Source organism: Cyclopterus lumpus, chromosome 4 (genome assembly GCF_009769545.1).
Source record: "Cyclopterus lumpus isolate fCycLum1 chromosome 4, fCycLum1.pri, whole genome shotgun sequence".
Taxonomy (NCBI): domain Eukaryota; kingdom Metazoa; phylum Chordata; class Actinopteri; order Perciformes; family Cyclopteridae; genus Cyclopterus; species Cyclopterus lumpus.
The window spans coordinates 22236379-22248456 of NC_046969.1; the positions used below are offsets into that span (position 1 = coordinate 22236379).

At 39.1% G+C, this 12078-nt stretch overlaps 1 protein-coding gene across 18 annotated transcripts in view; it reads left to right on the forward strand.

The window, feature by feature from the left end:
- Positions 1-11913, forward strand: part of tcf3b (transcription factor 3b) — a 31747-nt gene extending 19834 nt beyond the window's left edge. For 4 of the 18 annotated variants that reach the window (XM_034529918.1, XM_034529907.1, XM_034529917.1 and 1 more), the window contains 15 exons: positions 79-172; positions 267-367; positions 719-842; positions 961-1019; positions 1565-1640; positions 2248-2309; positions 2459-2644; positions 3353-3464; positions 3671-3812; positions 4072-4125; positions 4628-4869; positions 4989-5140; positions 5841-9827; positions 10941-11080; positions 11630-11911. In XM_034529918.1, coding sequence (XP_034385809.1) covers positions 79-172; positions 267-367; positions 719-842; positions 961-1019; positions 1565-1640; positions 2248-2309; positions 2459-2644; positions 3353-3464; positions 3671-3812; positions 4072-4125; positions 4628-4869; positions 4989-5134 — 1398 coding nt within the window. In that variant the 3' untranslated portion in view covers positions 5135-5140; positions 5841-9827; positions 10941-11080; positions 11630-11911. Of the gene's footprint in view, positions 1-78; positions 173-266; positions 368-718; positions 843-960; positions 1020-1564; positions 1641-2247; positions 2310-2458; positions 2645-3352; positions 3465-3670; positions 3813-4071; positions 4126-4627; positions 4870-4988; positions 5141-5840; positions 9828-10940; positions 11081-11629 lie in introns of those variants that run through there. The other 14 variants (XM_034529921.1, XM_034529912.1, XM_034529915.1 and 11 more) reach the window with 11 other exon arrangements.
- The last annotated feature ends 165 nt before the right edge of the window (positions 11914-12078 follow it).

The window sequence follows — 12078 nt, forward strand, 5'->3', positions numbered from 1 at the left end:
TAAAATGTCCATGTTAAAGTCTGTCTTTTGTTGTTTTATAAATCACAGTCTTAACTCACCGTCTGAATGTTTGTTTAGGTGTATGCTTCCACATCTGGTGATGAGTATGTAAGAGACAACGGAGGATATCCTGGTGCTAAGCCTGGAGCTGTCTACCCTTTCTATATGCAAGGTAAACTTTCACATAATATCACTGGAATGAATTCGTCCTGTTGGCCGTTTAAAAAAACAACAGTTTTCATATTTGCAAATGTGTGTTTTCTCAGAAGACCCCTGGTCGTCCTCTGGCTACTCTGCCATGCTGGGTAACTCTCCTCACATTGGACAGCCGGGCTCCTTCTCTGCAATTAACCCACAGGACAGGATGGTGTGTACAAGTGGCCTCAATCTCAATCATTATTTGTTGTGTTTATAATTGCTCGTATCTTCTAATGTTGCTCGTAAAGGATTTATGGGGTGAACTTGAAGGGCTAGCGTTTCATTGAGCAAAGATTTTGGCATCTGTTCGTCAGAAGTAAAAAGTTCCTTTTTCTATTAATAAAACCAGGTATCATTTAGATGCATGAATTAGAATATCTTTTCATGTTTTTAGGTACTGTATGAGGTTGAGTAATGGATAATAATGAATTAATCTTTCTTCGTGGAGCATTTCTCTCATTTGGTTTATTTTTCTGTGAGGGGTTTGTGCCTTATGGAGCTACTTGTATTCCCTTTCCAGAAGCGTCAACCCCTGCCTCTGTCCCCACAGAACTATCCTCTGCACGGCAGCGAAGTCAATGGCTTCCACTCCGCCCCCACCACCTACAACCACACTCCCGCCATCAACGGAGAAAACATCATGGGTAAGGAACTTTTCAAAATGAACTTATCGCATAAGTGTATATATATATATATATTTTTTTCTTTCTCAAAAACAAATAAACGGATTATCTAACTTTCTGATTTCTGTTGTCTCTGCAGCCAACCGAGGCACCACAGCTGGCAGTTCAGGAGATGAAATTGGGAAGGCACTTGCCTCGGTGAGTTATTTTATTTTTTTTGTTTATTTTTTTTTTCAAATTTAGTTCTGGCCAATGAAACTATTATAGTAATTTTGTTTTGAAGTGAAGATATGTGATGTTTGGGAATAAGTGCATATTTAGAAAAGAAAGATGAATTTCCTTTTGTAAAATATGCGAAAGACGCATCTCAAAAAACTGTGAAATTCAAGGACTTAATTGTATTTTGAGATTTTAGTTTTAAAATGTGCAAGAAATGTTGGAGTCCATATTTACTTTTGCAAATCTACGACTCTTTTAGAGATTTAAGATAATTGCAGGACAGAAAGAAAATTCACTCAAGAAAGTATTATTTGGTCATTTCTTATTAAATTTGATGTCACTCTTTGATTCTTCTAATTAATGTTTTCTGACATGGCATTTATGAGTGATTAGTGATAAATATTGTGTGATATAGAAACCATTGTGTCATGTAGAAAAATCTATTGTGGTGACACATTGCTCAGCACAAGTTTACTATTGCAGTGAAAATCAATAACGTTGGGCTGTGTGATCAATGCTTTTAGATTTACCCGTCAGACCACAATAGTAATAACTTCCCCTCCGCTCCATCTACTCCTGGATCTCCTCAGGCTATTGCAGGTACAGTCGGATTCTCACATATTGATTATATGAGAGTGACATAATTAGTACTTGTATAGGAGAAGGCAACTTTTTTTTTTTTTTTTTTAAAGTTTGTTATGCCGAGTCACTTAAAGGCATTTAATCTCCACCGTAATGTGTCATTTTTATCACCAGTATAAAGAAATCTGCATGTTCATAAACATAATTCACCATGTCTTTTTATTTTACCTGCATCATTTGAAGTACTATCTTGCTTTTGATGTAAGATTCATGTCAACCAAACAGCCGAGTAAATTATGCCAATCAGAAGGTTGGTAAACTGCGATCAGGTGGTTTTTATCCTGTGCTTTTATTCTCACTCGTGCAACCACAAATTTTTGACAATATTTCAATTTCCGCCACAGAATACTGACATCAGTCCAATTTGATTTAACTTGTTCAGTTTGATTGCGACCTTGTTTTTTGGCACACAAAAAAAAAAAAGAATCACTTGAAATTTGCTGGAGCTAAAATGATCCTCTGCATTTCTAATGATCTTCAGCACAGACACGTGTGTCTGCAGCGCCATCTGCTGTAACGTTGAGAAGTTCCTCTCTATACACTATCCCAATATTTCTCTCTGCAGGAGCACAGTCTCAGTGGCAAAGACCAACCACACCCAACTATGAAGGGCAACCACACGCACTGGTATGTGAGCACATTTCTCTAGCAAGAGGTTGTCTTAACATGTTCTCAACACCTTTTTATGCTTATTTTAGTTAGTGCTGTTTCTTAGACTTTTACTATGCTTTTTTTCATATTGATACCTAAGTGCGTGCTCGTGTTTTTCATTGCAGAGTAAAATGGAGGACCGTTTGGAGGAGGCCATCCATGTACTGCGTAGCCACGCTGTGGGTCAGGGTCTCGAGGGCGCCCCCGACATTCACAGCTTGCTGTCCGCCGTGCACAATGGGGGCCTTGGGGGCCTCTCTCCAGCGTTCCCAAATGCAAGCCTTGCCCTCAGCAACAGACATCCTGCAATGGTGAGTCGAGCAGGATGCAAACTCGAGTGTTCATTTGTGTGTTGTGGTTAAATTTTATAACGCACGTAATATCTATCGACACTTCTGAAAAACTTTTCATGCTGAAATAATGGAGGTTGAAGTGCATGCATATTCCATCATCCATTACTGAAGAAACTTTGTTGGTATGGATGTTGGAATAAACATACTTTATGATGTTTGCACCATAACATGTGGAATACACTTTGATTTATTGATTGACAGGGTACCTTGATTTGAGCTTGTATTTATGTTACATTTCAAATATGCTTTTTGAATAAATCTGATTTCTGTTCTTATAAGCAAGAAAGAAATATGAAGAAAAAAAACAATAACGCATGCATTACTTATGAGTACATTGAACAAAATGTCCAACAAAGTCTTTGTGCCATCTGCTGGTAAAAAAATGTACATTTACAAGCAATTAAGAGTAGACTGTATTTTCATGCATCTTCTTTTGAGAGTTAAATAATATAGGCACACATTTTGAATTTACTACATCATTTAGTACATATTTGTTCTCAGAGTTGTGCGCATGTCAAGTTATTCTTTTTTTTTTACAGCTTTTCTTTCTCTCTCGTCTTTTGAAGTTGGTACAACGCAATTTGCAGTGTGTTTTTTGTAGGTGTGTAGTTGTGATGTGTCTGTCCTCGTGAGCTCTTCACCTCACGGTTCTCCACCTTTCGCCAGCAGGGAGGGAAACACGAGGAGCCCACAGGCCTTCCCCCCAGCAGCACTCTTCTGCACGGCCATCACGCATCCGGACCCACACCACCAGTTGGCCAACCGGAGGGCTTCACCAGTAAGTCTGGCTAGTCTGGCTATTTAGCATCGCCACACAACCAGATGTTTGAGTTCAGTACCCAGATACTCATTCATGATTCCACTAGTGTACATATTCGTCAGTGATCTCTGCCTAACTTAATTCACGTTCTACGCTCATCCGCCGTATCGCATCCTCCGAGAGGTTGCTTTGGGACATCCTGACATCGATGCGTTTGTCCACAGGTCTCCCTGGTTTGGCCCGCTCCACGCACTCCTCTAGCGGCTCAGACATCAAAAGAGAAGATAAAGAGGACGACGACAACTCATCTGTTGGAGACAAATCGGACGACGAAAAGAAGGACTCCAAGGCAGCACACCTTCGACGGTAACGTGGTCCTTACTCTTGTTTTCTAGTCTTTGTACTCTGGATTTGTGTTTAACCAAAGACTTTATACAACTGCACTTAAATATAATGGCACGAGTAAAATAAACTGTTTTTCCACAAATGTTGAGATTGTCTTGTTACATATGCCAAGTGTGCAAATATTAAGGCGCCTATTTGATGCCGCAAGGTTCCACATGTCAGCTGTTAAATGTGTCAGACAATGACACCCCCCCTCCCCCCCTTAATGTCCCGTTTTCAGAAAGGAGGCGTTGACCCTCCAGATGCTCGCTAGCCTTTCAGACCAGAAGGATGAGTAAGTTTCTCCAATAGAGGGGCAATTTATTGTGCTTGCCACACATCAATAATTAAAGCACATGTTCATGAAACTGGTGTCTAAAATCAGATTTTTGATTGGCAAAATGATTGCGATATAATTGGTTTACATTCTGAATAGTATTATACATCACTTTAATTTATGCTGGAAATGAGTTGTGAGATTGAAGAATTGATAAATGTTTAACTGGTAATGTATTGGGGGGGGGGAGAAAAAAAGAGTGAGAGTGGGTGATGCTGCTGCTTGGTTGATGTTTTTCCAATATTCACTTTTATACAGTATGCATGTAACGCGCGTCCTATTTTTAAATGCATCCATTCAGTACAGAGCTCAGCTGTGGGTGTACGGTCCCTGCTATTCACGCTAAACTTAAAGTAGCGGAATCTCATTCATACGTTCACACGAACGCACCAATTGTTTGACTGTTTGTTGTGAGATGTGTTCCTGCACTCGGCTTGATTTATTTTTGTCCATCTGCAAGTAGTCTAGATGAGGAGGAAGATGACGAGGACCTTCCCCCTGAGGTGAAGCTGGAACGCGAGAAGGAGCGGCGAGTGGCTAACAATGCCCGCGAGCGCCTCAGAGTACGGGACATCAACGAGGCATTTAAGGAGCTGGGGAGGATGTGCCAGCTGCACCTAAGCCATGACAAACCTCAGACCAAACTCCTCATCCTGCACCAAGCTGTCAACGTCATCCTCAATTTAGAACAGCAAGTCAGAGGTCAGTCTGCAGGCAGCACATCGTGGATGGGAAGCACACTTGTGTTTACCTCTGTTAAATACATCGTTACTTTTTTTATACTGAGAGGGCCTGTTTCTGTTCTCCCTTCCTCCCGTCAGAGCGTAACCTTAACCCCAAGGCAGCGTGTTTAAAACGCCGTGAGGAGGAGAAGGTGTCTGGGGTGGTGGGTGAAGCGCCCATGCAGCTCTCAGGAGGCCATCCTAGTATGGGAGGAGAAGGCCACAACCCAGCTGGCCACATGTAACACCAGGTAGGCCTTTACAAATAGACTACTGAAGTGTTTATTAGGATGTAATCCTGAGTATTTTATAGGTTTTACCCACACTTACTTAAAAGTTAAAATCCTAAAAAGATTAGTCCTGGTTGATTTGCCAACACTTCAAGTCCCAACATTATTGGGGCAGCAAACACTGCTTGACCAGCAAAATGCAACCAGAGTAGCCCAAAAACAACCTGACATGGTTGCAATAATAAAAAAAAGGGTCACTAATTGGTCTTTTTCCATCATATCATAAGCAATGGCAATCTAGATTAATGATGCACATGTAGGTATCACCACAACAGCAGGACACAGGTAAAGGTGGTTACTTTGATGAAGAGGTGTGTGAGACTTGTCGCCTGCAGCTCTTCATCAACCAGCTCGCTGTGGCGGCTCCTTTTTTGCTCCATTACCTCCCGCAATATTTAAAATCTAATCTGCTGATGCAAAATGGCCATTAGAAACTCCTGTGGCTGCTTCACAATCAACGTCACTCTGTGTTTTTTTTTTCGGCAGTTGAATACTTTTTAATGTTAAGCAGCGGGAGTATTAAGGATTATAACTTAAAAATATGAATTGCACTAGCCCGTAGGAGGCTCAGTGTAATCCTCAATATTTTTTGTTGATTTCTTTATAATACAGGATTACTACAACATAATGTTCGTGGTCCTTCCTTTTTTTTTTTTTGCAGGTCTGGTGGTGTTTCCTTGGCTGTCAGAGGATGTGGCCTTAACAGATTTCTTCCACCCATTATTCTCCTGTGTGTGTGTGTGTGTGTATATGTGGACATGTCTGTGTATTGTCCGTTCAAGTTTCAAGATGCACATTCACACACTCGTACACACACATGCATACTGCCAAAACTGACACAGCCTGTTTGTCGCACTCCCAACCATGACTACAAGCTCAAATGTGAAGAACTTTTTTTTTAGTTTTGCTTTGTTTTATACATGTTAAAAAAAAAAAAAAAAAAAAATCTTCTTGGTTTCCACTAGACGATGGAACACCGGAGTACTTTTTTCTTTTTCTTTTTGTCCTGCCACAAATTGGGACGTGACAACACTGCCGAGAGGTGCTTCTTGTGAAAGAAAGGAGACCTAAACAAACACAAATTGAATCGAGGATTTGTGCCTAATTGTTACATGTTTTCTATTTGACATTCAAGCAAATTGCTTTACATGTGAGGAACATTTATTGTGAGGGATTGCTTATGTGTATGAGCAGTTACTTTTAATGTATGTCATTCCCAGCGTGATGGTACAGTCTTACATATGTTATGTAACCAAGCCCATAGTTGAAGTTGAATTGTCTAAATTCAGTGACTTTTCCCCCCCCCCTCCGATCTTATCAGCAAATGTTTAGCGAAGGCGGCAGAAAGGTCACAGCGGAAAGGTCAAAAGTCTTGGCAGTTTAAAAGCAGCTCATGAAAAGGTGTGAACTCTGACCTAGAGGCAGTCTCTGACTCGAGCCCGGTCTCATCCCACAATGCATCTGGAGACTCGGCGTAGAAGACTCCTTCCTTTTGAAGGTTATGAATTATCCAAGTGGTAGATTGCAGTCAACTACAACCCCGTTCTTCCTATTTGTTGACCATAAATTCTAGTGTTACTCCAGTACTCCCTTGTCGTATGTTCAGGTTTTTGTACTGCTTTATGTACTAAAGCATACTTAGACGAGACAAGCACAGTTGTGTAGGTTTAGGCTGCAAGTTAAGTGTCGACCCGTTGTGCATTTCAGTCCCCGAAAGTCATGTGTTAAAGCCATTGGAGACACTCGCTAAGCGATCAGCACCACTTAGTGCTCGTACTTACCTAAAATGGTTTACTGACAATGCCAGCAGACTTAACAGCTCAATTTTCTTTCCCCTTAAATGATGTTCTGTAAAAGACAACAACAAAAAAATCTGGGTTCCTTTTTTGAAGAAGGGATCTCATCAGTCCGCATTTGTTTGAAGCAGACGAGCCTTCGTGTAACGGAGGCTTTCTTTTCCTAAAATGAGCATTCCCACTGATTTACAGCCCATCACCTTCCTCTCGAGTACGCTTGTTCTCACGTTTCTTACCGAGAAGTGTGAATTCACTTCATACATTACTCTGATATGTTTCATTTTTCAAAAATTAAATATATATAAAAAAAATATATATTTTTCGTTAGTCTATACATTGTAGATTTTTTACATAAATGGCAATATTAGTTTGAAGTTTAGAGTGTATTGTAGATGAGCTGAAAAAGGGGGGATATTTGACATTTAAATGAAATAATTCAGAATTGAACTGGGATGGCAGAGGAAAACGGTAAAGGGATGATAAATTAAAAAGCGTTTGGTGTATCCTTTATTCCAGTTTTAGTTGTAAAGCGCATCATCGGCTACCCAGATGAATTTTTTTTCTTTTCATTTGGGGATATGTGGGCAGAGTTTGTGCCACGGTCCTGTTGAAGTTTTTTCTTACTTTCGCAGCGAGGCACTGAGGAAAAATGTGGGAAGATTTTTGTCTAACAGTAATTATGCAACTGGTTTTTGAATGTAGCTACCATACAAATGTGGATCACCTTCATTTTCAAAGTCGTGTTCCTGGGTTTTTGTCAGTACCCTATACTAGTTTTCATTTTAATTTTCTTTTTTTTTTCTCTCTAATGTTTGCCCTCAACCAAGTGGCTCTCAGTGTGCAGCTCACTATTTAGTAGCCTGCACATTTATTTTGGAGGCAGACGTCCGTATTTGGGTGTAATGGATAATATGGAGAACAAAACAGTGTTATTGTGACGTTATTCCCATGTCATGTCATGAATGGTTTTTACCAACATGTGATCGCAAATGGGAGGTAGAGCATTTTGTGTGTTTTTTAATTTCTACAAAAAGAGATGAAGAAAAAAGACCTATACAAATCAATAGTGTGGCCTTTTCATTCTCAAGACTTAAGATGACATGATGGGAGAGTGATACCTTATCAGTGCCTGAACTTGTATTTTCATTTAAGACCGTTTCATTTGGTGAACCATATCATTTCATTTATCATGGAGATTAAAGAGGTACTTGTTCATTCCCCCACCCTCCCTTCTCCTAATGCTTTTTTCAATTTTCAGGAAGAAGTTTAAATGGTATAAAGAGATTTTCTTTCAGTGTATCTAGTTAAATAAATAAATGTTATGTAGATCTTGTTTAGTTTTTATTCCCCTTTTTTTCTAATTATTCAACTGGATTATATTGTCCAAACTGCTGTTTTAGTTAAGGTCATGGGTCCAGGTCATGAGTTTTCTTTCTATCTGCCCTATATTGCCCCTTCGCTTGACATTACAGGGTTCAAGAGATGCTGCTTTTGGCTCTGATTGTCTGCTTTTGATGCACATTAACATGTTTCAGTGTATGTGTTGCTTCAATTTCAATGTAGGGAGTGAATTTTATTTTCCGTCGTAGCTGGAACCTCAAATGACTTGGAGCATTTTACATTTCTGTACATCAGAGTGCAAGCCCTTTGCTGCAGTGACTTTCAGTATATTTAGTCTCCAGTGACTATCTTCACCTCTTCCAGCTCTTTGATGCCGTTGACAGTGACTTTTTTTTTTGAGAAGTTCTAATCACTTCTTTCAAAAAGTTGTATTTGAAGTTTTTTCTTTTTATTATTTCAAGATCAATTATTGTACTGAATATTTCCGATTTTGTTCCAAGGGGGGAATCTGACTTGATGTCATTTAGTATTCTGTGAGCATACCATTAGCCTACAAGCCACATACTCAAATTATTGGTTTGGGGGGGGGAACCTTATTTCTTAACACAAGTCTTGACGATAGACACAGTTTGAAATCTGCAGAAAAGCAAGCCGACCACTGCAGGAGCACATGATGTCAACTGAAAATTACATTATTATGATGATAAATGTTAAGTTGACGGGCTTGAAATTGTTTTGGTATAAGAAAGCAGTAATAAAACACTTGCTTTCAACAGTTTTGTCATATCTTTGTTTAACTAAAAAGGGGGAGACTATTGAGTGTTAATACATTCACAGGTACAGAGCCTGACATCTTGGGAGTGAGGACACTGTTGACTCCTGCAGGGTCCTCAGTGTCTCACTCAATCTCTCTCTCTCTTTTTTTATATATATAAATATATATAGTTGAGAACTGTCCTGTATATAACAGTAATGTAGCAATAAATGTGCCATTTTTAATAACAGATTATACCTTTTCCAATGTCTGGCTTTTGAATATTGTATACATAAAAAGGAAAATAAAGGAAAACATTGTAATAAAGGGTTTATTGTAGTTCGGAAAATGAATTTGTTCATATTTGCAATTGTCAATAGCCGGTTGGGGATCACACATGCGTTTGTGATTCATGATTACGCAACCCAAGGCACCACATTAAATTCAAGACAGTACCGCAATATTACAGCTACATGGTTGCCCAACACGGGACACAGTCTTAAAAAAAAACAACAACTCTGTTGTAAGCGGAGACCTTTTTGAAGTGGTGGCCTGAAATGAACCGTAACTGTTGCAGTCGGTCAGTTTTGTTATTTTTAACAGGCTTAAAAGAAGGCACCCCAGTGGTCCTTCACGGCCATCGGCGCGAGAATACTGTGCGACGAGTAAAGAACTACAACTGAGAGAAGGTCAGGATGGTCCAGAAAATACTAAATAAACTCGTCGGCCTCAAGTATATTAGTATTTTAAGGACGTGGTAAGTTAAAGCATCAATATATGTGGATTATTGACTTGGACATTTTTAGGGCTTCCGTCGTGTTAAAAATACGTATCAACGGTTGTGTCCTTCTGTGTGACCCATTTAGCTTCCTAGCTTAGCCTGCTTTGCTATTTCCCACTGATTTGGCTAGCTGGGCTCGTTCAAATAATCCGACTATAACCAAAGATGCGGAACTGTGTCTGCTGTAATTGAACAGCTAACGTTAGTTGGTGGAGGAGGCATGTGACGTTAACGTTTGCGTACACTGACCACTGAAAAGATGTGTGATCTGTGAGTATATGATTTTTTTTTTTTTTTTTTTTTATCTATCGGGGATTTAATTGCTCGTTTACCAGATCAACATTATTTTAATAATCAATATCTTTTTAAGTGCTCATACTAGAAGCATCTCACAGGTAAATCATGAACTATTTGACCAGTTTATTAGTCTGATAAACGTCTTAATTGTGTAAAATCACAGTAATATTGTTATAATATAATTCAATGTGGTAAAACGATTTTCTATAAAATTATTTATTCTCTTCCTCAAACATTATGGCTTATTAGGGACCACTTCTGAGAGTCTCTTGACTGTCAACAAACATAGTGAGAGCACAACACTATAATTGACCTTGCAACAAAGCAAAAACAAACTCAGATGGCCTCTGTGGATGATTATTATTGTTCTTAATATGAACATGTGTGCTAACCAATTGTTCATCAAAAGCTTTTTTCTTCTATTGGCTTACTAATGATTTGACCTTTTGTGTAAACCGGAATATTGCTTTTGCCAATGCCCAATAACTTAAACCAGTGTTCTAACTTGTTCATTTCGTTCTTGTCAGTAACCATAAAGGTATTAATAATAATAATAATAATAATTAACTTGTGAAAATAGCGTATTTACTGGGTTGGAGAAATGTGTTCAGTAGCTTTTTCTTACTTTGTGCATAGACTCAGGGAAGTGTGCATGTTCTGACAAAAAAAGCTCTTGTAAGACCTTCATGTCACCTGAATCCATGAGTACAACTATCCAAGTAGCTCTAGAAATATGTATTGCAGCATGTGGTTTTATGGGTCATTTATAAATCCTTTTTCCCCCTCATCTAGGGTGCCAAATATGGCTGCATGGGGAACAGTTGGTGGAGTGGCGGTCATTCACTTTACAGACTGGCGATTGGTTCTGGACTATGTGCCATACATTAAAGGGAAGTTCACCACGGATGAGTAAAGTCCCACGCAACTAAATTGTGAGTGTATTGTTATAATCAACATCCTTGTAACTGAGCTTTCGTCCACACACTTCGTTTGCAAAGTTCAGTTGGATTGATTATTAGCTCTAGCCATGTACTCCTGATAAGATCAGGCAGGTGTAACATGGCAGGTGTTGGTACGGAGCATTCAAATTAAAACACTCTTTTTGAGTATTGTTTAAAGTTGTGGCCACCGTTTACCAGGAATAACTCATTCTAAAACACCTACGTTTACAGTAGGCTGAGAATAAAGGCCATAGAGTTATAGTTGCTATTGTGATTAATGAGAATTAAGGGGAATTTGGCATTCCCCTTAATTATCAAGTAACAGTATTGTATTACTTTGTTTTCGCAACCTAATCCCTTGACAATACCCATCGTATCCATTGTAATACCACACTGCAGCCTCACCTACTTTAAATGTGATCTTGTCAGAAATCCAACCTCAGAGACAGAGGATGTGTTTGTTTTTTGTTTTTTTACACATTTAAATGGATATGTTCATGTATGTTTTGCTAACAAATGGCATGTGTGTCTTGCCAACAGGACCAGAGCTTGGGAATGGGCACATCATGGGTGGATCGCTTACACGATGCCCCGGCTCAACAATCGGTCGCCGGGGGGCTTGTTAGGAGTTTGGACGACAAACCACACTCTGTATAAATGCTGCTTTTGATCCAGTGTTCTTTAATGTGAATAAATCTTTAATTTCCCCAAATGCGTCCACTTATTCTGCAAACTGTGAAATTGTTTTGTCCCGATTGCTTGACGGTGAGAGTATTTTTGTATTTGGTGGTTGGTGCTAAAAATAAAATTTAAAAAAAGATATACTTTAAGTTGTAAAAGCCTGGCTTTGTACACCTGATATTTGCCAACTGGTCTTTACTAAGTACTGTAAAAGCTGTGTGAAATAAAAAAAATGCTATTTCTGACATTGTGTCCGCAAAGTCTGTGATAATATAATTCCGTATGCATGCGGACTCACTATATATTAT